Genomic DNA, 26,780 nt, shown 5'->3' with positions numbered 1-26,780 from the left:
GAGCGAAGTAGAGATAGGGGCCTATCCAGAGGTGGAAGATGGCAGAGTAGTCAGAAAAGTTTAATGCTCCCCCATTGAAAGTGATGTGATCTACGTGCACTGATCCAGCCCCAACGCGCGTTTTGCGTCAGCTTCCTCGGGGGGGTCTGTCAACGTTAAATGTTGCCATGTTAAAGAAGCATACGTGACTATGATTTTCAGTTTAACTGAAGAAAAAGGCATTTCTGCTCATATCTTACGGTCGTATACCACATCAATACTCTCTTAGCATAAGTCAAAAATCAAACGAAGATATTTGTTTCAATGCAATGAAGATGCATCTCTGAACAGTCCTGGCTTGCAGGCATTGAACACTTTTCTGTTAGTACGGTTATTTTTGACGAGGTGGTTGAACTCCTGTTCTTCCTGTATAGCTACTATGGGTGTGGACTTGTGGTACCAGAGTGTTTGGAGAACTGCAAGATCCTGGACTTGGGCAGTGGAAGTGGCCGAGACTGTTACATGCTAAGCAAACTGGTTGGACGTAAGGGACACATCACTGGCGTAGACATGACTGATGAGCAGGTAAGGTTTGCTGCCATGCAGTGACTGGAGTAATACTGAAAAATAACTATCTGTGACAAGGTTATAAAAATTTGACCGTACCCCCATCCTCCTCAAATAATCGTGCATTAAAAATTATATTAATAGTTCATAAAGTGGAGCTGCTCTGGATCCACATTTTGTAAGCAAGAATCTGTTTATGCCAATTGAATATATTGGGATTTTTTTCTTCTCTGTACGTTAAATTTCTTTCATTTTTCACAGTGTTGGAGCATTCACCCTAGGATGTTTTTTTTTTTTTTTTTTTACTTGTGTTTAGATTGAAATCTCCAAAAAATATATTGACTACCACATGAAAAAATTTGGTTACCAGCAACCAAATATTAATTTTGTGAATGGGTACATTGAAGACCTTAAATCTGCAGGAGTAGGTGACAAAAGCTTTGACATCATTATGTAAGTATATATCGAAGATAATTAACACAACTGGGAGTGGACACTAAAAAGGAATTTGTCTGCAAGGTTTTGCTATGTAATCTGAGACCCTGATTCCAACGATGTGTCACTTACTTGGCTGTGTGTTGCTTCATCAATAAAATCAGTGTATAATTATCACTACAGGACTAGGTGTCTCCAGCCTCATAGTCCAACCACACCTCCCATCACTGATTTAGCATTTTTTGTCAATATACAGTGTACTCAGAAAGCAGCCAATCAGAGGTGTGGGCGGAGTTATACAGAGCTCAGCATTCTGAACACTGCTAGATCTGCAGCTGAGAAAACAGGGATTGTATCAAAATGACGGCATGCAGACCAGCAAGTGACACATTGCTAGAATAAGGGTCTCAGCCTCTAAATTATGCTCAGATTACATAGCAAAAACCTGCGGACAGATTCCCTTTAAAGTGAACTTGTCAGATCCCCTGACCCCCAAATCGCTACAATATCAGTATACATATTGATTCTTTTAGAGGTTGGAAACAGACAGGTACCCTTTAAAGGGAATTTGTCACCAGCTTTTCACCACCTATTCGGAAAGCAGCATAATGTAGAGATGACACCCTGATTCCAGCGGTGTCACTTACTGGGCTACTTGTACTTTTGATAAAATAACTGTTTATTAGCAGGAGATTATCACTAAATGACTATTAACCCTGCTGCATTAGTCCTCCATAATTATGAGCTCTGTGGAACCCTACCCCCACCACTGATTGGCAACTTTCTGCCTATGCACAGGACACACAGCTGGCCATTATTGGTTTAGGGGGCGCAGAGCTCAGCATTCAAAGAACAGATAGACCTGCAGCAGATAAAACTATAATTTTATTAAAACTACAAACTATAAGCAGCTCAGTAAGTGACATATCGCTGGAATCAGGGTCTCTGTCCCTACATCATGCTGCTCTCAGATGGAATAGCAAAAATCTAGTGGCAGATTTTAGTTACAGCTGATGAAGCTTGTTCATTGTATAATAAAATGTTCTAGAATTTTCTAATTTACTTTCTGTATCAATTCCTCAAGGTTTTCTTGATCTCTGGTGAAACTATGACATACAATGTAAGATTAATAAGCTAAATTATAACATAAGTTGTAATACATTTTGATTTCTTGTAGATCCAACTGTGTGATCAATCTTTCCCCTGATAAGAAGGCCGTACTAAGGGAAGCCTACCGAGTGCTGAAGGTAATCTAGGAATACTCTGCAATACTTTGCAGGATTGTCAGAGTAAACTCCAGGGTCATCGTGTCCAACCCCCTGCTCAATGCCAGGTTCACTAAACCATCAGCAAGTTATCATGGAAAGGAGATACCTTGTAGTCTTGGTACAACCTCCTTAATATTTCCTATTTTTATGTATTCCTGTTGCTTATATAGTACCAACATATTCTGGTGAGATCGCCACCTTTCACACCAGTCCCTGTCCCCAATGGGGCTCATAATCTAAATTCCATAGTCTTTTTTACATTGTATAGGACCTCATTTAACAAAAGAGCCAGCAGAAAAACTTTCTTTGTTGCCAACAGCAACCAATCAGAGCTCAGCTTTCATTTTTCCTGAGCAGTTTAAGAAATGAAAGCTGGACTTTGATGGGTTGCTATGGGCAACCATGACCGTTTTGAGAAATGAGGCCCAATGTATGATTTCACATGAATACCAATTATCATATCAGTATCTATTAAATGTGTGTGAGAAATTCAGATTACACCAATGTATACACAGAGAGAACATACAAACTCTAAGCAGATATTGTAAGAAGGATTCAAACTCAGTGCTAATCACGCAGCCTCCATACATTAAAGAGGTTCTCTGAGAATGAGATAAAATGGCATCCCTGATATAACAGCAGCCTGTCCTAGTCCCATGTCAGTATGACCTGCAGACTGCTGACATACAGCTCCCGAGACCTGCGTCTCAACTGACAAGAGCTGTATCATACATGCCTCAGTCGGTGGCCGGGAGCATGGCTGACATATGTGAAGAAATATATCTCTTCTTCGCCGAGCACAAAGGGGGTTATCGCCGCTTCATCCTCCTCAATGTTTATTTGTTTTCCAGTTGGGCATAGTGAGGCTCTATGCACTGTTATAAAGCTATCAAAGTGACGGAAGAGGAGGATAAAGCTGGAGATGTCCAAGACAACCACAACATGGGTAAAAACATATTTCTTCATATATCGCAGCTGTGCTCCAGCCCCCCGACTGAAGTATGTGTGATACAGCTCTTGTGAGTTGAGACACATGTCTCAGGAGCTGTATGACTTCAGTCTGCAGCCTGTACTGACATGTGACTAAGACGGACTGCAGTTTTAATTATATCAGGGACTCTATTTTATCTCATTCTTGGAGATCTCCTTTAAAACATTTTTTTTAATGAACAATGTATCCAAGGTGTAACGTTTCTCCTTGTGGAGAGCGACATGTTAAGCATGTCAAGGTGAGGAGACTTTTAAGCCGCAATGCTCCTCTGGGAAAGATGCAAATTGTCTCTTCAGAGAGGAAGAGAATTAGAACTCTAGTTCCACCTACAGAAAGTAGCAATCCTAAAAGTCAATATCGACCCTTTAACGAGCCTTGTCACATGACTTAGGATAATAGCCAAAACCAAAATCTCAATTTGCAGACACTGTGTTTCAGGGTGCTGCCCCTCGTCAGTGCAAAGTCTGCAAATTGAGATTTTGGTTTTGGCTATTATTCTAAGTCATGTGACAAGGCTCGTTAAAGGGTCGATATTAAATTTTAGGATTGCTGCTTCCTATAGGTAGCACTAGAGTTCTAGTTCTCTTCCTCTCTGAAAAGACAATTTACATTAATGAACAGTGGAAAGCCACCATGTTAAATTAAATAAAGAAGACATAGTCACTACCGGAAACCTTCCCCCGAGCAATTGCTGCTGCTCCGATGGTTTTTATTGGACTGTAAGAGATTATGTCGATTAGCACCAGTGACTTGACTGCTGAAGTCACTGATTAGCTGCAGCGTCAGGTGATTGGTAGTCGGAATATAATTTTGGAGACTTTACATGTAGCAGCACTATTGCAGGGGACAGATTCCGGTGGTAAGTATGGTAATTAAGTATGGCTTCTTTTTTTCTTTTATCAGAATTTCTCCTAAATGATTGCAGCCCCCTATGAAGACTAAAAAAAAATAAACTGTAAAGTAAAAGAAAAAAAGTTAAAAAAATATCTAAAAAAACCCATAAAATGTAATCACCCCACTTTTTCCCCAGTTAAAAATAAATACAAAAAAAAAAATCGGGTAAAGGCGGTATAGAAGCAAAAACATCAGGACTGCAATAAAAAGCAATCAAAAGATTACATTTATTACAAAATGGCATGTATAAAAAGTATGGCTCATTTTGCAAAAAACACAAGCCCTCAAAAATCTCTATCGAAGGGAAAAGTAAATAGTTGGTAGTCTTAAAAAAATGGAGCATAATCCAAATTTCTTTCTCTCTTTCTTTTTACAAACTTTAGAATCTTTTTTTCATCCCTATAATAATAATAATAATAATAATAATTAATAAATATATACAAGTTTGGTATCATCATAATCATAATGACCTGAAGAATCATGGTGTCATGTCATTTGTACCGAATAATGAACTCATTAAAAGCTTAATAGAAAAAACATTTTTTTTTATCATCATTGTGCCGTATTTGAATTTTTTTTGCAGTACATCATAAAGTAATATGAATGCTGTCTTTCAATACAAGAATTCGTCCTGCTAAAAACAAGTCCACATACGGCTAGGTCATCAAAAGGACAGGGAAAAAAGAAAATGCAAAAATGAAGAAATTGCCAGGGAAGTAGGGGGTGATATTATTATGTTGATATGATCTCAGTTACTCTCTTTAACTCTAAGGTCAAGTTCACACATCACGGATTTGCGGTGTGGATTCTGCTCCTCAAATTCACAGCAGTTAACAGTACAATACAAGTCAATGGTTTTTCAAAATCTCAGTCACGTCGCTGAAAAAAAATCCACATGAAAGTGAAATCATGGTGCAGATTTCAAATCTGCCGCGCGCTCATTACTGTGCGGATTTTCATTGCCGTTTTGACCTTATCCAATGCTTAGAAAGTGGAGCAGGGAGAAATCCTCAGCCAAATCTGCAATGAAATCTACATGTGGATATAGTTGTGGATTTGTAACTAAATTCGCAGCAAAGATTTTCTGCAATGTCTGAACATAGCCTAATAGTGTGCAGGGGAGGAGAAATTTCAAGTACACAAGACTGTCCCTGCAGACGTTGCTGTTTTCTTACAGTGGGTACGGAAAGTATTCAGACCCCTTTACATTTTTCACTCATTGTTTCATCGCAGCCATTTGGTAAATTCTAAAAAGTTCATTTTTTTTTCTCATTAAAGTGCACTCTGCACCCCATCTTGACTGAAAAAAAACAGAAATGTAGAAATTTTTGCAAATGTATTAAAAAAGAAAAACTTAAATATCACATGGTCATAAGTATTCAGACCCTTTGCTCAGTATTGAGTAGAAGCACCCTTTTCAGCTAGTACAGCCATGAGTCTCCTTGGGAATGATGCAACACGTTTTTCACACCTGGATTTGGGGATCCTCTGCCATTCTTCCTTGCAGATCCCCTCCTGTTCCGTCAGGTTGGATGGTGAACGTTGGTGGACAGCCATTTTCAGGTCTCTCCAGAGATGCTCAATTGGGTTTAGGTCAGGGCTCTGGCTGGGCCCGTCAAGAATGGTCACAGAGTTGTTCTGAAGCCACTCCTTTGTTATTTTAGCTGTGTGCTTAGGCTCATTGTCTTGTTGGAAGGTGAACCTTTGGCCAAGTCTGAGGTTCAGACCACTCTGGAAGAGGTTTTCATCAAGGATATCTCTGTACTTGGCTGCATTCATGTTTCCTTCAAATGCAACCAGTCGTCCTGTCCCTGCACCTGAAAAACACCCCCATAGCATGATGCTGCCACCACCATGTTTCACTGTTGGGATTGTATTGGGCAGGTGATGAGCAGTGCCTGGTTTTCTCCACACATACCGCTTAGAATTATCACCAAAAAGTTCTATCTTCGTCTCATCAGACCAGAGAATCTTATTTCTCATAGTCTGGGAGTCCTTCATGTGTTTTTGAGCAAACTCTATGCGGGCTTTCATGTCTTGCACTGAGGAGAGGCTTCCGTCGGGCCACTCTGCCATATAGGCCTGACTGGGGGAGGGCTGCAGTGATAGTTGACTTTGTGGAACTTTCTCCCATCTCCCTACTGCATCTCTGGTGCTCAGCCACAGTGATCTTGGGGTTCTTCTTTACCTCTCTCACCAAGGCTCTTCTCCCACGATTGCTCAGTTTGGCTGGACGGCCAGGTCTAGGAAGACTTCTGGTGGTCCCAAACTTCTTCCATTTAAGGATTATGGAGGCCATTGTGCTCTTAGGAACCTTGAGTAATGCAGAAATTCTTTTGTAACCTTGTCCAGATCTGTGCCTTGCCACAATTTTGTCTCTGAGCTCCTTGGGCAGTTCCTTTGAGCTCATGATTCTCATTTGGTCTGACATGCACTGTGAGCTGTGAGGTCTTGTATAGACAGGTGTGTGCCTTTCCAAATCAAGTCCTATCAGTTTAATTAAACACAGCTGGACTCCAATGAAGGAGTAGAACCATCTCAAGGAGGATCACAAGGAAATGGACAGCATGTGACTTAAATATGAGTGTCTGAGCAAAGGGTCTGAATACTTATGACCATGTGATATTTTAGTTTTTCTTTTTTAATAAATTTGCAAAAAATTCTACATTTCAGTTTTTTTTTCAGTCAAGATGGGGTGCAGAGTGTACTTTAAAAAGAAAAAAAATAACTTTTAGAATTTACCAAATGGCTGCAATGAAACAGAGTGAAAAATTTAAAGGGGTCTGAATACTTTCCGTACCCACTGCATATTCCTATAGGGCTAGTGCACACGACAGTGTTATGGCTCTGTTGTAAATTGAGTGCCATACAGGTGCATGAGCCCCATTCTGTACAACCAGATGCCTCTGGTCTCATACAGGGGCTTACAAAGGTTTTTCATGTAAAAGTGGCCTCTTTCACATGTCCGTGTTTGCAGTACGTGTGGCATCCATTTTTTTCACAGATGCTACACATCCCTATTTTGATTATTGCTGCTGTGTACATTTCCATGTTTTTACACAGAACTGTGTGTCCAAGTAAACTACACGGAGACTTGTCCTTTTTTCTCTTGCAGCACAGATGACAAGGGCCAATACAAGTCTATATGTCCGGGCAAAAGACGTACAGCACAGGGATGGCGTCAGAGTACAGTCCATAAGCTGTTCTTTTGCTATACCAGAAAAACACTGATGGCACACTGATCCAAAACATTGATGGCACACTGATCCAAAACACTGATGACACACTGATCCAAAACACTGATGACACACTGATCCAAAACACTGATGGCACACTAATCCAAAACACTGATGGCACACTGATCCTAAACACTGACGGCACACTGATACACTGATCCTAAACACTGACGGCACACTGATCCTAAACACTGACGGCACACTGATCCTAAACACTGACGGCACACTGATCCTAAACACTGACGGCACACTGATCCTAAACACTGGCGGCACACTGATCCAAAACACTGGCGGCACACTGATCCAAAACACTGGCGGCACACTGATCCAAAACACTGGCAGCACACTGATCCTAAACACTCATATCGGTACTGTTTTCTCCAGTACCAGTTTTATGCTGATGTGTGAATGGGGCCTAACTGTGTTTGTATGGAGGTAGCATTGCTTCTAAGGGGCATTGTATCTGTACAAACTGAAGTCCTAAGGAGCCTGTATATCAGTGCAAGAAAACTGCATGGTTCGGTACTAAGGAAGATGTATGGCCACCATGCACAGGGCTCTGCTATGGCCATAAGCCATTATTAGGGGAATCGGAGAGTGTGGCCATCTTTAAACCGACATGTATGCGACAGTTAATTGGCACAATAATTCATGTAATTCACAATAAGACATTTCCAGTTTAAGATAGCCGTAATCCATGTAAGATATCTCTGTGTGTGTACTATCGGGTATCTTGGATCCTCAATGTCACAACTCATAAAGAGAACATTCTATTTTATAGGACGGTGGAGAGATTTACTTTAGTGATGTTTATTCCAACAACCCGGTTCCTGATGAACTAAAGCAGAATAAAGTGCTTTGGGGTAAGTGCAGGTGAACAATGCTCAGATATCAGTTTATTGGGGGGTATTTGAGATTAGAAAAATTAATGATTTTTACCCATAAACCGGTACTTGTGTCCAAAGCAATATCTGGAATTGCAGTACATTGACTGGGTAATTACGGTATTTGTTTTTGCGTTTTTACTTAATTTCCTTTTTCTTTTTATCTGCCATAACTTTACATTTCCATCAACATAGCCATTGGACCTTGTTATGTGTGTGGTGAGCTGACATTTTTGGGTTGATCACATTTTGGCGTACATACTATGTTGAGTTGTAACAGAAACCGAAAAACGGCAATTCTGACATTTCATTCTTTTTCTCTTTCCGGTGTTAACTATACAGGTTAATTAGTTTTATATTTTGTTAGAGCGAGTGTTGCAGCATATAGAAGAAATTATAAACTGTTATGAAGCCCAGCTTCATCAAAGTACAACGATGACAGTGATGGGGGCATTAACTAAGCCACCTCTGTCTATTGCAACCCATCAGAAATCTGCGATTGAAGGGTTTACCCCGCAAGACCTCTGGAACAGTTGCATCCGCGATCTCTCTACTTAAATCCCGTTGCCAGAAGATAAATACCGGCATTTAAGTGCTAAAACAGCAGTAATCTGGGTTAGCTCTGGTTGCTGCTGTTAGAGGCAGGTATTTGCTGTATAATACAGCCGGGTCTTTCCTTGTGTGGAGTGCAGTCAGCTCTTGAGTTCACCGCATGCACCTGACATGGATATCATTATGTCATATGTCAGGAAAGGGTTAAAGCTTAGCAATTGACTGTTACACTTCTATTATACAGTCCTAACATTGGATATATTCTAGGAGCAGCGTTATCTGTCTTTTGACATATTCTAGATTTATATCAGAAGATCTTATCCGTGAGGTTCGATGGGCTGAGAACCACACTGCCAACCTTCCAGCTCAACCGTGCTCTCTCCATTTTCCTCGCCCACCGCTGGCCTCTGGTCTTTGATTGACAGGTCAGCCCGTGTTCGTCTCATCCGAAGGGGCGGTGCAGGTGCAGTAAGCTCCTGATGATGTAACGGGAGCTGGTCCATTGATCTCGCAACGTTGTTGGGATCTTACAGAGCATGCTTTTTAATAAGACGAACCAGGGCAATGATGGCGCCTGCAATGGGGAGACAGGTTTAAACTTCAAGGATCTAGTTCTCAAAAGTGTCCCAACTAGTGATGAGCGAGTATGTTTTGTTAACCCTCTCGCCGAGTATACTCGGGCGAGCACTGAGTATTTATAGTGTGCTCGGGCTTTAAGTTTTCATCGCTCCGTGAACATGATTTGCAACTGTTTGACAGATTTAATACATGTAACGAATGCCTGTTTTTCCAGCATTCCTCACATGTATTAAATCTGTCCCTCGGCGAAAGGGTTAACAAAGCATACTCGCTCATCACTAGTCCCAACTAAATACTACAATCAAAGTATGAATGTAATAAGCTTTGGAATATCATTCTGGCAGGCCATTTTTAAGCAGTGAAAGGTTAAAAGGATTGTCCACTTTTATTACCTTTATTTTAACATATGTGCTGTGGACATTATTTTGTCAGTGCAGCTTTCTTCACAGCCTGCACAAAATGGCCATCATTGGGGGAACATGTGACTAGACCGATCCTTCACCTTGCTCCATTTAAAAAAAAAAAACAGCTTTCCCATGTGCAATGTTTTGGAGGAAGCAAGTCCTGGTCACATCAACTATCCACGGCTAATGCTGAGAAGTCCTGGGTGGATGTAGCAGTCGTGCACCTGTGCGATCACTGATTCCATACCATTTGAATGAAGCACTGGTCACAGCGCACTTTAGCTACATTCCAAAGGGGGACACTGGACCCCCTTTTGTTATTAATTTCACCTAAATGAATTTTCACAAAAATAGGTGAATTCAGTACTGCTAATCTTTCTTGCCCATCTCCAAGATCCTATCCCAATAGGTAAAATAATATTAGCAAATTGCTCCAATTAAAAATGTAGTATAGTACTTCTAACAAGCTATGTCACTTACCCCATGTGCAGGGCATTACAGTAGCTTGGGTATCTATGGTTATGACCACTAACAGCTAACTATCAATATATGAATGGTCGCAACCAACTACTGCAATGCCCTGTACATGGGGTAAGCGGACATAGCGAATCAGAAGAACTATACTACATTTCTAATTGGAGGTATATGTTAATATTATTACACCTACTACATATTGGGATAGGATCTTGGAGATCATTGTCAGGTTATAACTATCAGGCAGTCTTCTCATGTCTGACACTCATGTGGACAACCTTTTATATGTCCACATGGACTGTGAAGGTCAGATGCGTGAAACCAGTCTTGCGTAACCAAACTGTGAGTCTTAACCACACCGTCATACCACATTGATGAGATCGGTGGGGTCCGACATCAATCAGCTGTTATTACGTCCGGCCCCCCACCAGTTTTAATGTAGCAGCGGCTTTCAGGTGCTGCAGAAAAGAGCAGCTATGTTCAAAGTGTTTACAAGAGGCAGACTCCCACCGATCTCATATTGATGATCTAATCTATGGATAGATCAACAATATGGCATGATTGGACATCCCCTTTAAGACTTGAAGCCCGTGGTCGGGCCATCCGCTCTCTCATTTACGTCCCTAATTCAGAGGTCTCCTGACTTGAGTGAGTCTTCTGCTAAGACTAGGAGAACCCTGAGGGCATTTATGGATTGGGGCGGTGGCTTTTGCTTTGACAGACTAACAAACACCCTTTTCTACAGGACATTGCTTTTTTTAGCTGGTGTGATAGAAACCAGTTCCAGCTATTTAATCTTCTGTTTGTCTATTCAGGAGAATGTATTAGTGGAGCCCTTTCCTGGAAGGACCTTTATCTGATTGCTGAGGAGATTGGATTTAGCCCACCACGTCTCGTCACCTCCAGCTCTATCACTGTGAATAATAAAGAATTTGAGGACATCATTGGTAGGTTTTCCCATAAAAATGCAAACTTCAAGGGGTTGTTCGGGGTTAGAAAACCAGGTTTGCTTTTTGTTTTTACACAGACAGGTCCCCATCTGCTCATAGTTGTCATAGTGCAGCGAGGTCAAACTCACCGCCCTGAAGCCGAGCTGCCCACCAACTGGGACAACACAAACAATAACCAAATTTTGGTTTTTGGCTGCAGTCTCCCCTCAAATTTAACATACCAAAGAAAAAAAATGAATAAAGCGAGAGGGTGAAAATAGAGGCACACAAAAGTATACGGATATGAGAATACATTAATTTATAAAAAGTCCTTTATTATAAACATTAGGACAAGTTACACAAAACACCTAAAAGCAAAAAATACACCAACAGGCCCAAACCATATAAGTTAAAGCCACACCTCCAAATATATACCGTATATTATTATTATTATTATTTATTATTATAGCACCATTCATTCCATTTACTTCATTCATTCTTTACTACAGTAAAGAAAATATCGGTGAAGCTATGCTCACATGACCATATTTTCGGTCTGAGTGCTGTCCTTGAAAAATACTAGATCTAGTGTCCAACTGAAAAAAAAAAAAATGCGACATGAACCAGTCTTCTCTGCTTTTAGGATGAGACTCGCTTCCTTAAAGGGGTGTTCCCATCTCCAAGATCCTATCCCAATATGCAGTAGGTGTAATAATAATAATAATAATAGTTGCAAAAACATCCAATTAGAAATGTAATATAGTTCTTCTGATTCGCTATGTTGCTTACCCTATGTGCAGGGCATTGCAGTAGCTTAGATATTTAACCATAGAGAATAACCATACTGCATCCGATTTTCACGATATTAGGCAATTTTTTAATATAGGACTTTGTATTTGGTATTGTAAATTTCAGTAACTGCTGGTGTATAAAAACAGAAGCCATACAGGTGGAAAATCATCAGGTTTTTTTATACTCTTCCATCAACTTAGCCTTTGGGCTCAGTCAGACCAACGTATTATATGTCCATGTGCTGTTTACGTGCAAAACCGAGAGCATGCGGACAGCACACTGACCAATATAAGCCAATATGATAGTTCACATTGTTTTTACACGTGAACTGATGGTGCGTATCTGTAAAGAATCAATAAATGCACTTTAATCCGTATTCCAGATCAGACTTGCCTATTTTAAATCAATGGGTGCATAAAAAATGGATCACATACGGGTCACCCACCATCCATGTGTTTTTCACAGATACATTACCATTATAATGCTAGGAAACTGAATTTGACCTCTACTGTTTATTAAAATGTCCCTTTTAATAACGGATGCCGTATTTACATGGAACATGGACACACAGATGCCATACGGATAAAATATCGTCATTTTTCTCTGGACGTAAAACAGACAATTTTGCTTACCCTCATGTGAACCCAGCACTAATGTGACCAGCAACGTGAGATTTCATATAGATGGCTGCTATAGTAAAATAGTCATCAATAGAAAATAAAAAAGGCATACATTCAATAATATCACTAATCCACAAATAGTCTGATATCTAGGGACGCTAAACTAAATTCCTATACCAAAAAGAACAAATATATAACATAAAGCAATAGTCTTTGTAAGACTCGAAGATGGAAGGAGGACTGACTATCCTCAGGGGGGGGCAAATATGTGGACAGTCTGTTCCTTATATCACACATTAACAATTAATTATTAGAGAATTGCATGATTGCATTATGATTAACTAGTGTTTTTCATATTTTACATGTCTGGGGACCAGCCCCCGTAAGTATCCTACCAGCCCAAATAGGAAATATGCATTTTTGGTACTTTTAAGTGTTATTAATTGTCTGTGTAACCTGCTTCAATGTTCGTAACAAATTAATATATTTTCTCATATTTTTATAGGCAGCATTATTGGTGGGTTTTTGGCCGTCTTTAATGTGTATGGGGGCCATTAGACTACCTTTCATTGATTCTATTCATTGTACACTTTATGGGTTTCTTGAGATTTTGCTGTATTCGCCTGATCTTGTGACTTCAAACAATGGGATATTATTTTTTTTTTGGATTAGGCGATATTATTTAATTCACTCCCATCTGGTATCTTGCAGCAGCCCACACTCTAGCCAGAGACCTTGATGTGTTATCTGAATGATTTACGTAAGGAGCAAGGAAAAATGGAGTTTTCAATGCGGAAAGCCATCTGTAACCTTGAGACATTACACTCCGCTACATAATGGAATAGCATTTTTTTATATATATTTGGCAAATGATTAGAAAATGGGTTGAGTTCTTTTTCTGTTATTATTCCAGAAAAGACTCACAGGCCACTAAGATTTCTGGCAAGTATAACTTTTGGCATTACAAGATGTTCAATACCTTATTTGTTGCCATTGTCAGAACAGGGCTTCAGAAAAAAGGACTCTGAGCAGTGGAGTAACTAGATTACTAAGGGCTCCAAAACTAATTTTTGACCAGGTTCCCACTAAATTTGACCCCAGACCATAACTTCCACCACATGCTGCTTGTTTAGTACTCATTGGCAAACATACCGCCTTCACTTGCTCATTATACCCTATTGACACCCGCAATCATCATTAACAACATCCAGATACATTCTGTGCTTGCTTGGTACTTATTGACACTCCCTTCCTTCCCACCCGCTTGTTTCTTCACTTGAACATCACAGTGCCTTTATCATTAGTAAAATGATTCTAACAATTCCATCCTTATTTCTTCAAATATACAGTATGTCACAAAAGTGAGTACAGCCCAAAATGTCAATATTTTGTGTGGCCACCATTATTTTCAAGCACTGCCTTAACTCTCTTGGGTATGGAGTTCACTAGAGCGTCACAGGTCGCCACTGGAATCCTCCTCCACTCCTCCATGATGACATCATGGAGCTGGTGGGTGTTGGAGACCTTGCGCTCCTCCACCTTCCGTTTGAGGATGGCCCACAGATACTCAACTCCACCTTCCGTTTGAGGATGGCCCACAGATACTCAATAGGGTTTAAGTCTGGAGACATGCTCAGCCAGTCCAGCACCTTTACCTTCTTTAGCAAAGCAGTAGTCGTCTTGGAGGGGAGTTTGGGTCGTTATCCTGTTGGAATACGGTCCTGCAGTCCAGTTTCGAAAGGGAGGGGATCATGCTCTGCTTCAGTATGTCACAGTACATGTTGGCATTCATGGTTCCCTCAATGAACTGTAGTTCCCCACATCTGGCAGCATTCATGCAGCCCCAAACCATGACACTCCCACCACCATGCTTGACTGTAGGCAAGATACACTTGTCTTTGTACTCCTCACCTGGTTGCCGCCACACACTCTTGATACCATCTGAACCAAATAAGTTTACCTTGGTCTCATCAGACCACAGAACATGGTTCCAGTAATCCATGTCCTTAGTCTGCTAGTCTTCAGCAAAGTGTTTGCGGGCTTTCTTGTGCATCATCTTTAGAAGAGGCTTCTTTCTGGGATGACAGCCATGCAGACCAGTTTGATGCAATGTGCTACGTTTGGTCTGAGCACTGACAGGCTGACCCCCCACCTGTAACCTCTGCAGCAATGCTGGCAGCACTCATACATCTATTCTGAAAAGACATTCTCTGGATTTGACGCTGAGCGCATGCACTCACCTTCTTTGGTTGACCATGACGAGGCCAGTTCTGAGTAGAACCTGTCCTGTTAAACCGCTGTATGATCTTGGCAGCGTGCTGCAGCTCAGTTTCAGGGTGTTGACAATCTTCTTATAGCCTAGGCCTTCTTTATGTAGAGCAGCAGTTCTTTTTTTCAGATCCTCAGAGGGTTTTTTCCCATGAGGTGGCATGATGAACCTCCAGTGACCAGTATGAGAGTGTGAGAGCGATAGCACCAAATTTACCACACCTGCTCCCCATTCACACCTGAGTCCTTGTAACACTAATGAGTCACACGTCACCGGGGGATTGGAGGAGTGTGATGGCTAATTGGGGACAATTTGGCCATTTTCACTTAGGGGTGTACTCACATTTGTTGCAGCAGTTTAGACATTAATGGGAGTGTGTTGAGTTATTTAGAGGGCACACCCAAATTTACACTGTTATACAAGCTGTACACTGACTACTTTATATTGTTTCAAAGTGTCATGTCTTCAGTGTTGTTCCATGAAAAGACAGAATACAATATTTACAAAAATGTGAGGGGTGTACTCACTTTTGTGAAATACTGTACATATTAGATGATTAGCCTGTCCCACCAAAATCAATTGGTTTGGCCAACATTAGAGGGGTTGTCCCCTATTGGACAACCCCTTTGTAAATGCTAGAGCGCCCCCCCAAAAATTAGAAAAGCACGTACTCTGTGCTGTTCCAGCAAGGTCAGAGCGCTATTTCTCAACAGTCATGTTACAGTGTTAGGCTGTATTGCCCACATAACATACCAGCGGCTGCTGATGGGCTACAGCCTTCACAGTTCAATCAGATGTTCCTTCACTGTTCGCCCCTGGTGCTGGGCAGTGCTCAGGATGGAACTTGGACTGAACCAAGTGGCTCAAAAATTGCACATCCTAAATCTCTTTAAATTCTTCCCAGATTTATTAGGCAGCATAAACCATGGGAAGTAAAACAAACACGGCCCATAGGGCAAAAACAGGAAAACAAAACAAAGAGGTGATACCAAACACAGTCCTTATGGTAGCGGGGATCCACCCGCTCAGTCCAGCAAACACAGGGTTCAGATTAGCACAGAACCCACACACAAGCTCCTCTCTGGAGTATGCTTCTTCCAGACACTGACCTCTGAATGCCTCAGCTGGCCGAGTATTTAAACTCCCCCAGACCACACCTTGAGGTGGAGATATGGTGAATGACTTCCCGCCCTTCACAATGGTCAATCACAAAAACACTCCCTTTTACAAATGAACTTAACCTCTCTCACCAAACAACATGCTGTAGGATACTTAATGGTTTTAGTACACTGAGGCTAACTGCCTCAGGGAAACATATCTCCCCTACAGCATTTTACGAGTGACTTTGTCACACACTTTACCAGTGACTTTGTCACATAGGATATAAAAAAACATCTGGTCCTTAGAAGGTCTTAGAACAACACATGACTAATTTAAACTGTGTAATTATTTCATACACTGGTTTTGCATTTTGGTCTTGTTTTTGTTAAATAAGTACGTACTCACTGCATTAAGAGTGTAAGTAGCAGCCAGGTATTGCTAATCAAATGCCCTTGATTAATTATTCATCAACAAGTGTGACCACTTCTATAAAAGCAAAAGTTTCTGCAGTTTGCTGGTCTGGATAATTCAGGTATGTGATAATACAATGCCAAAAAAGGAAAGACATCAGCAATGATTTTAGAGGAGCAATTGTGATGCCCTTCAATCTTCGAAGGGTTACAGGGCCATTTTCAAACAAATTAGAGTCCATCATTCTACAGTGAGAAAGATTGTTCGTAAATGGAAAACATTCAACACAGGTGACAATATTCCCAGGAGTGGACATCCCAGCAAATTGACTCCAAAGTTAGACCGTACAATGCTGAGAGAAACTGCAAAAAATACCAAGAGCTACAGCTCAGAGTCTAAAGGTCTCAGTATGTTAAATGTTCAGTCTTTTTTCTAATTGTATTATAATAAACTTGAACAGATGTAGCTTGTTTGGAAAGGTTACTAGGAGAAAATCTATTCTTTTTAAGAAGAACATACTGCTAAAGTTTGAAAAATTGCATCTGAACAGACCACGACAGATGAAACCACAATGGAGATATTTTTGCCATAATGACCTGCACCACAACTGCCAAAAACCAAATATGGCATATCAGCACAAACACATCATACAAACGGTCAAGCATTGTGGTAGAGGGGTGATTATTTGGGCTTGTTTTGCAGCCACAGGAGCTGGGCACCTTGCAGTCATTGAGTCGACCATGAAATTTTCTGGAGTCAAATGTGAGGCCATCTACCCAAAAGCAAAAGATTTGCTGAAACTGGGACTTTCAAAATGAGGACATTGACCCCAAGCACAGCACAAATTGAACATAATAACAGCTGAAAAAGAAAAGAATGAAGGTCTTTGAATGGCAAAGTCAATGTCCACACCTCAACCCAATTGAAATGCTATGTTGGGACCTAAAGAAAGCTGCACATAAACGAATGTCCACAAACCCCAATGAACTTAAACGACATTTTAAAGGAAAGTGTACTGAAATTTCTCCAGAATGATGTGAGAGACTGAGAAAGTCATATAGAAAACACGAACTTCAAGTTCTTGCTGCTGGAAGTGGTTCTACAAGATATTGATCCATTGGGTGTACTTAATTTTTCACACAGTATTTCTCCATTCTGGCCTAGATTTGGTTAATTAAATGATGACACGGTGTAATTTGTGATATGTTGTTGTTCATCTGAGGTTGTATTTAGTTAATTTTAAGACCTGCTAAGGACCAAATTGTATTATATCCTGATACATAAAGCCATAGAATTCAAAGAGAACGTACATCGTGTTTCTCAGGACTGTATGTATTTATAAAGTAATGACGTTTGGTATTTGGGATAGAAAATACAGTAAAACTGCTCAGCACGTGATTTTCTTAGTAACAATCTGTTATCCATTCTGTATGTATGGGAACCTAATGTGTGTTTTTTTTTTTTTTTTTAGGTGACCTAAAGTTTCTTTCTGCCACATTTCGCCTCTTCAAGCTTCCCCGGAACTGTGTAAAACTGAAGGGCATGGTTATTTACAACGGAGGAATCGCCGGCTGTGAGAATGAGTTTCAGTTTGATACAAACTTCACATTCAAGGTATCATATAATTGTCATATTTTTTTTACCATATAAAAATATGGAGTTTTAATATCAGTTTAGTTTATTACGGAACGGCTGTATTACAGTTCTTCACAGACACGATCAGCACTGTCCCCATTGGGGCTCACAATCTAGATTTCCTATCAGTATGACTTTGAAGTGTGAGAGGATACCGGAGGAAACCCATGCAAACACGGGGAGAAGATACAAACTGATTGCAGATGTTGTCCTAGGTGAAGAGTGACAAGCCAAGTTTTTCCCAGAGGAGCATGCATAGCTTTATAAGTCTCTTCACTCTGACATGCTAGGCTTGGCTTGTCACTCTCCACAAGGAGAAACGTTACCCCTTAGACCTCAGTCCTGAGCATCTCACATAGCCATATCAGATCTCATACTTTGCACTGATGAGGGGCAACACCCTGAAACACCGTGTCTCCAATTTGAAATTCTGGTTTGGCTTTTATGCTAAGTCATATTACAAGGCTTGTTAAATAGTTGGTATTGACTTTTAGGCTTGAAAAAATTCTCACTGTACTGTATCATCTCATGCCTGCTTCATCTCAGTGGAGTGTCCTATCCAAAACTGCTGACCCGCAGAGAAATCCATCAAAAGCACAAAGTGGGAAGGCTCCTCCAGTTAAAACAATCTTCAAACTTTATTTCATATGAAAAACGAGAGTAAAAATTTTCCACATGTTGTCGGTAAAAACACTCTCAAGAGTGTTTTTACCACCAGCATGTGGAAATGTTTACTTTCCTTTTTGATATTCAATAAAGTTTGAAGATTGTTTTAACTGGAGGTGCCTTCCCACTTTGTGCTTTTGATTGACTTTTAGGATCACTGCTTCCAATAGGTGGCGCTAGGGGTTCTAGTCCTCTTCTTCTCTGAAAAGACACATTTAATTTCCCAGAGGAGCATGCATGGCTTCTAAGTCTCCTTACTCTGACATGCCAGGCCTGACTTGTCTCTCTCCACAAGGAGAAACGTTACCCCTTAGACTACAAGAAAAGAAAAAGATAATTTTTATTAGGCGGGCTTATTCAGATGTTTGTTTTTTGTGAACATGTTCTAGTCCTGTACTTTAGGGATAGAACGCTTACCTAGTGTAATCTAGGGCTGTTCACATGTCCGATTTTTTTTCACGGACTGCTAGATAGGAGAAGGTAAAGAAACTTTTTTTTTTCTCATCCGAGAGAAACTGATGAAACTCGGATGTTGCTCTGAACAAAATCACTGATAAAACTAGGACAGTTTTTCTTGTAAGTGAAAACCGGACGTCTGAAGGACCCCCAAGACCTACAGTTGCTATCAAAATTATTCATCCAAGTTAAAATAAAACCACTCTGAGCACTTCTATGTATTGATTGTTCTATCTATTGTTCTAATGTTGCATAAATAGAACACATTATACATTTTAATTACGTTGCGTGTTTGATGGATTAAAGTATATGTAAAGACAATTTGCGCATATGTGACAAAAATCAATATTTTAGGTATTTAAATAATTGCTAAAAGATATTTCTCACATCCAACACTTAGATAAAAGTCTACTAACTAAAAGCACTAACTTCAATATGATATTCAACTTCAGCTTGTACTTTTAATGGCGCCTATTGAATTTTTAGGAGAATATTTTTAGTTCACTGCACATCGAGAAACAAGGTTGGAAGAAAAAGTGAATAACCTGATATTATGAGGAGTGTCCGGCCGGTAGCGCTCACTTGGAAAAAGGCTATTTTTGTGGTACAAACTAGAGTTCTGGGAACACTGTTGAGTGACATCATATCGAGGTGACATCATGCAACACTGTACCTGGATCACATGTTTAAGTTCCTTTGTGGAACTAATAAATATTGTAAAAAAAAAAATTTATATATATATATATATATATATATATATAAATGTGTTTAAAAAAATAAATGGAATCCTATTTCATCGTAAAAAAAAAGTTGAATAAAAAAGCAAACACATTCCCCCAAATATACTGTACATAAATGGAATCAATGAATCCATAATGACCACAACAATACAATTATGTGGTGAAAGCCACAAAAAAAAGCTATGCCAGAATTGCCTTTTTTGTTCATCAAACTTCAGATAAAATGAAATAAGAAAAATGATCAAAGAGTCGTATGTATTCCAAAATGGCTCTCAGAATATGATGACCCCCCCAAAAATTATATATTTTTTTTAAGTAATTTTTTCTCACGTAAAAGTAGTAATAAAGAAAGTATAAGTTGGGCATTAGTGTAATGCGATCGATATTATAAAACTATACCTTTATTTATTCTACATGGTGAATTCCAAAAATATAAAAAAAAATTATGGCAGAATTGCTGTTTTTAGTTTGTTTCTTCAACAACAACAAAAAATTAAGGAAAAAAAGTGCTCAAAAAGTTGTATGTACGGTACTTAGAAATGTCTCACAAAAAAATAAGCCCCCATAAAATTCTTTCTAATGCAAAAATACAAAAAAAAGGGTCTCCGCAAAAAAAAAACTTTGACCAAAACAGTTTTTTTTTTTTTAAAGAAAAAACAAACCAAAGTAATAAAACTTACAATAATGACAACACCAACATTTTTTTTTATCAACCTTTAGAAAAAAAAATCCATGTTAATTATTCTGAGTGGTGTTTAAAAACCCCAAAAATCTTTGACTTAATCATTCTTTGATAATGTGAAAATTATGCCATTTATTATTCCTTTTAGGAAGGAGAAGCTACAGCGGTGGATGAAGACGTGTGGAGCATCTTGAAATCTTCCAGGTTTTCAGATGAATTTTTATTTCAGCCTGTGGGAAAAGGAAACTCTCCCACACAATGCTGCTCTCAAAAGGTGAGCTATAGTTTTCTTTATTGCTTAGTGTAGACCTTTTCTTGTACAATGGTTCCAGTTTTATTTAGATAATTCTTAACATTTTAAAGAAGCACTCCCATTAAGTTTTGTATTCGTTATATGCATTTGTGTGCATGTGGTGTGGGTGTATTAATATAAACAATTAATAAAATATAATATAAAATTAATAAAACTTAATGAAAGTGCTTCTTTAACTGAAAAGTTTACTACAATATAACATATTGTCTTCATAACAGTGAATGAGAAAACCCTTGTTTACATTCACAGGTTAAAGGGTTGGTCGGCACCTAAAATGTATTTTCGAAATATCTCTCCTTACACTCTAAGTACTTTTGTCATTTTCTTTATTACACAACACTCTACACTATTCCCTATCTAGCTAATCCTTAAATGTATGTTGCTTTTTTACTGTACTTCCTGTGACGTTTCTTTTGAGAGAGGAGTCTCAAATGTGACATGACTGGAAGCTGGGGCTGCACTCACTCATGCAGCGTCCATCACCCCTCCTGGAACAGGACGTCACAGGGGACAGCGCTGCGGTCACTAGTTTCTTGCATCATCATCCCCTCTGAAGACGTCCTGGATCTTGGGTGATGGACACTGTGGCAGATGTGAGTGCAGCTCTGCCTCTCTGATTTTGTCTCCGCCGCCACACTGAAAAACTGGCTGCTGGGAGGAAATTAACTTTATTCAGTTCATCAGTACAGAGGTGGCTGTCAGTCAGTGCCAGGGCGTGCTTACAGCCGCCACTCACTATATACTGAGCCGTGAATGAAGGCCTGCCTCCTGCTCCTTTATGACTGAAAGTTGGAGGCTGCAGTGATGAAGTAAGTTCATTTTCTCCCAGTAGCTGGACTTTAAGTGAGGCAGCTGCACAGCTTTAGAACGCTATTAACCTGCCGATTAACCCCATATTTGAAGGTTAATAGTGTTTTCGGGCATGACAGGTTTCCTTTAACTGGAATGGAATCATAGCTTAAGATATGCTAATGTGCAACAAAATTTTGATGCAAAATTTGGTCCTAAAGGGGTTGTTCGGGACTTTAAAGGGACTCTGTCAGCACAGGATGACTGTTCAAACTAAGTACTGCCTCTCGGTGCTTCACAGCGGAGCCGATAATTTAAATACACCTTCCCACCTGCTTATTTTCTCTCTATCTCCACCTCCTCTCCTCTTCTTTGATTGACAGCTCTGGCTTCATAGAGCCAGAGAAGGGAGGAGATAGATGGGAAAAAAAAGCAGGTGGGAAGGTGGATTTAAATGATTGGCCCCGCTGCGAAGCACCGAGCTCCTGCTCTTGGTTTGAACAGTCATTCTGTGCTGACAGAGTCCCTTTAACCCTTTCAAGATATCCGCCATACATGTGCAGCTCAAGTCAGAAGCTGTCTCACGGGAAGAACCCGCCCCATACCCGGCAGATCATGGCTGTATTTTACAACAATTGTGGGTAAAATGGAGCTCCGCTCGCTTGTGCTTGTTAACCTGTTAAATGCTGCTGTCAAACTCTGACAGTGACATTTAACACTCACCAGTATGGGGGCGCATCATTCCATGCGCCCATCTGTGCCCGTGACGTGATCTTGAGTCACTAATGGGTTGCTATAACAAAAAAAATATAAGTTTAAATCACACCCCTTTTGCCCCATTAAAAATAAAGAAATTAAAAGAATGCTAAAAAATTTGGTATTGCCGAGTTCAGAAAAGTCTTATCTATAAAAATATGAAAATAATTAACCCGATTGGTAAACGAAAAAGATTCAAGAATGACAAAATTACGTTTTTCGGTAGCTACAGTTCCATAAAAAATGCTGTAACAAGCGATCAAAACGTCACATCTATCCCAAAATGGTATCAATAAAAACATGGTCTTGTCCTGAAAAAAGTAAGCTGTCATTTTGATCTATCAACTGAAAAATAAAGACGTTACGGGCAGCGCTGTGGAGTCGGAGTCGTGGAGTCAGTATTAAATGGACCGACTCTGACTCCTAAAATATATAATAAATTGGTACAGTAGTACAATGCAGGATGTGCTCTAAATGTTTTCATAAGAATTTGGGGAAGTTGTGACATGTCCTATAAATGTCTGTTCTGTTCCTGATCTACAGATCTCGGCTTTTAGGTGAGATGAATCTGTACTGCACTTTATGTACACGCTTAGTAGTGAGGTAGGGCTGTGGAGTTGGGAGTCAGGGAAATTGAGGAGTCCGAGTCGGAGGTTTGGCTTACCAGCTCCACAGTCCTGGTTATGGGTCTCGGAAAATGGCGGCATAACCAGAAAATTTTTTTTTTTGCAATCTTCTGATTTTTTTTCACTATGAAAATAATAAACTGGACATGTTTGGTATCGCCGTAATCCTACTGATTAGCAAAATCATATTGGAAGGTAATTTTTACCACAAAATGTACGCCATAAAAAATTCCCCAAAAACAATGCCAGAATTTGCACTTTTTTTGACAATTTCAGCCCTCATACATATCTGTGGACAGAAAAAAGAGAGTTATGGCTCTGGGAAAAAGGGAAGGAATAAACAAAAATGTAAAAATGGAAACTGGCCCCATTGTGAAGGGGTAAACGTTGATTGCCTATCCTTAGGATAGGTCATCAATGATTGGTAGGGGTGCGACACCTGGCACCCCCACTGATCAGCTGTTCCGGGTGTCGGAGGTGGCCTATTCTGTTGCGGAGGTGCACTGCACAGCTTCGCTGATGGAATAGTGGCCATGACCTGATACTGCACATCCGCCACGTATTCAAATCAATAGGGGGCGGATGTGCAGTATCCGGTCACGGCCACTATTCCGTCAGCGAAGCTGTGCAGTGCAGCTCCGCAACAGAACAGGCCGCCTCCGACATCGGGAACAGCTGATCAGTGGGGGTGCCAGGTGTCGCACCCCCACCAATCAGAAATTGATGACCTATCCTTAGTCCTGGACAGCCCCTTTAAAATAAAGCAGGTGGCTTCTGGTGCACTAAAGTTATTATCTAGCATGAGCTACAGTGATAAGTTTGAAACCTTTTCAGACTGTCTAATCTAAGTTTGCCCTGTCTAAATATTGGGCAGGATACATAAATCTGCCCCATTGTGTATTGTACAGAATGGGCCCTGAAACAAGTCACAATTATTACTTTCTGAGTTCTGCAATAAATGATAACAGTAAAAATTCGGCAGATGTGCGATTTCTTTTTTTTTTTATACTCTTGGAATATCGAGGTCTATAGAAAAGAAGAACTGTGCGTACTAACACACAAGAAAGGAATGTTCCTTGTAAATATGCAGTATCGTACTCTGACCTTGCTTTGTGCCAGACCGCTTGATGGAAAATGAACTTCTAAAGGACAAAACATGTTTTATGATAGCAATACTCCATTAAAGGGTATTGATGGGTGTAGTTATTAATGGCTGGAACACTGCTGGAGGTCTGTGCTTTCATTGCAGTACCCAACTCAGCGCCACTCTCGTCTGTGTGGCTACATCTGGTACTGCAGTTCAGCCCTATTTATCTGAACAGGACTCAGCTGGAGTCCCAAATATAATTTTGCACACATGTGCTGCATTGGGCACTGCTGTATATGGCCTTCTTTATTCCGCTGATCTTTGGGGTCCACAGATTGTCCCTAACTAACTACATGTTTATGGAAGCCCTGGTATTATAATAAGTAATTAGCATTTGTCTATAAGTACGTGTTTGTTTTTTTTAATCCTCAAGACTTATTTTGTCGTCATGTTTTTTGGGGGAGCGCAATATTGCAAGACTTGAAGCGTGGGGACAGAAATGGCTACTATTGCTGGTGACATGTGCAATTCAGTTTTAATAAAAACTAGGAAAATAGTATTTAACCCTTTTATTATAGGAGGGCAAATGAAATTAAACACTAAACAATAAAAATATAAAAGTAATACAACTGGTATAAGCGACTTAAACTTAGGTAATAAGATTGTGCCTGTAGCTGTAAGCATGTTGTGATGGAAATTGTAACCCGGTACACCTGTGGGGGGCTTTTACTTATACTTAGAGGCCAATGCAGATTAGCATTAATGCAATGTGAGGGCCCATTTATTTTTTCTGTAATAATTGAAAAAAAACAAAACTTTTTTCTTCTTTTTTTCATTTTTGTTTCATGCATTGTCCATTTAGGAAACCATCAAGGATCCATTTCAACTGGCAGAAGAGCAGAACAAACAGCCCTTACCGTCTAGTCACAACAGCTGCTGTGGACCAAAAGGATGTTGCTAGGAAGAATTCATAAAAAGGCGTGGAAATGATGGATCATTTAGTCCTATTAATTGTAATGATATTTATAATACAAATTTTCAGAAAATATTATAGATGAAATGACCGCTCTTAGTACTTTTTTTATTTTTATTCCTAAATAACTAGTAACTGGAAAATAGCGAGTGACTTTTGATATTTGCCTTACTTTTGGGACATTTTATGCATTTAAAGGGAATCTGTAATGTAAAATAACACTACTAACCTGCAGATATGGGGTTAATCTGCAGGTAAATAGTGTTCTGGCACCGCCGCTAGCACTGACTGACAGCGGGCTCTGCATTAGGCCTGTCTGTCAGTCATTGCCACAGGCTTGGTTACAGCCACTGCTCTCTATGCACAGATCGGTGACTAAAACCGTGTCGGTGCCGCCCTTATGACTGAAAGGGTGAGGCTGCCATGGAGGAATAAAGTTAATTTCCTCCTGGCAGTGGGGCTCTCAGTTAGGTGGCCGAGTGGTGTCAGAACGCTATTAACTCCATATCTGCAGGTCAATAACATTGTAAAATAATGTTGGTTCCTTTTAATATATTCACCAATGTACCTTAAAACCTTTGAAACCCTCCTATTAAAATATCTATAGAGAACCTGACATGTCTGTTTTTGTAAATGCTTTAATTCCCTCCAAAAAGAGCAATTCTGGAACTTTTTCTCTTACAGCTCTGTACCGTTGTTCCGTTATAAAAATGTATAAATAGACAATTTGGTGTTATTACTCCCCTTGTCAATGGGTTATGTCCCTGCAGATTGGACATTGTCAGACTTTGTAAGCCCGCACCCTGTTAGCAAGCGGAATAGTAATACCCAGTTGTCAGTAGATTTCTAGATTTTCCAGGTGGAATAACAGAAGAACGGCAGAACTTCGATTAAGTAAAAGCATTTACAGTATTAAATCAGGAGACTGTAGAGCTGACAGGTTCGCTTTAAGTTTGACCTGTCTTTTCAGATTTAATCCTGTTTTTCTTTTTTTTAATGGAAGTAAAGAATTTTTTTATTGAGATCTCTACTGGTGGGATAATAATAGGTCACAACCAAGTCTTAATTAATATTGACTGTTTCTTTGTTGTTCTTATTTAATAATTTCAATAACAATGTTTCCAACTTTTATCTACTATAAAAAGTTCATGCAAGATATCTTTTTTGAAAATTAAAATACATTTTCCCATAGGAGCCAATGGAATACAAAAGAAGTGTAAGGATTGGGGACTATTATAGCCTCAGAATAAAGATGGACCTGGTAGAGGGCATACAAAGTAGAATTTCAATATTTGCAGATGCTACTAAACTCTGCTGGGTAATAATCAACACGGAGGAGGATAATTTAATGTTACAGAGGGGTTTTCATAAGCTGGAGGTTTGGACTAAGAAATGACAATTGAAGTTGAATGTAGATAAATGTATGGTTATGCACTTGGGCAGAGGAAATAAAATGCATAATTATGTACTAAATTGTAAAACACTGCATAAAACCGTCACTGAAAGACTTTGGTGTATGGGTGGTGGCAAATGTACCTTTAGTAACCGGTGTTAGGCAGCTGCTGCCAAGGCTAACAAAATAATGGCCTAGAAGCTCATAATAAGAACATAGCTTTGCGTCTATACAGATCACTAAGGAGGCCACACTTAGAATACCATTTACAATTTTGGT

At 39.8% G+C, this 26,780-nt stretch overlaps 1 protein-coding gene across 2 annotated transcripts in view; it reads left to right on the top strand.

Moving 5' to 3' along the window:
• The window catches only part of BORCS7 (BLOC-1 related complex subunit 7), a 106,702-nt gene extending 80,978 nt beyond the window's left edge, over positions 1 to 25,724 (top strand). For both annotated transcript variants that reach the window (XM_073685315.1, XM_073685313.1), the window contains 8 exons: positions 414 to 564; positions 863 to 999; positions 2,159 to 2,228; positions 8,152 to 8,233; positions 11,079 to 11,210; positions 17,857 to 17,999; positions 20,713 to 20,838; positions 24,998 to 25,724. In XM_073685315.1, coding sequence (XP_073541416.1) covers positions 414 to 564; positions 863 to 999; positions 2,159 to 2,228; positions 8,152 to 8,233; positions 11,079 to 11,210; positions 17,857 to 17,999; positions 20,713 to 20,838; positions 24,998 to 25,096 — 940 coding nt within the window. In that variant the 3' untranslated portion in view covers positions 25,097 to 25,724. The remainder of the gene's footprint in view (positions 1 to 413; positions 565 to 862; positions 1,000 to 2,158; positions 2,229 to 8,151; positions 8,234 to 11,078; positions 11,211 to 17,856; positions 18,000 to 20,712; positions 20,839 to 24,997) is intronic.
• The last annotated feature ends 1,056 nt before the right edge of the window (positions 25,725 to 26,780 follow it).

Source organism: Phyllobates terribilis, unplaced genomic scaffold, assembly GCF_046119375.1.
Source record: "Phyllobates terribilis strain yellow unplaced genomic scaffold, ASM4611937v1 Scaffold_5__5_contigs__length_657084704, whole genome shotgun sequence".
Lineage (NCBI taxonomy): Eukaryota > Metazoa > Chordata > Amphibia > Anura > Dendrobatidae > Phyllobates > Phyllobates terribilis.
This window is presented reverse-complemented; position numbering and strand designations above follow the sequence as displayed.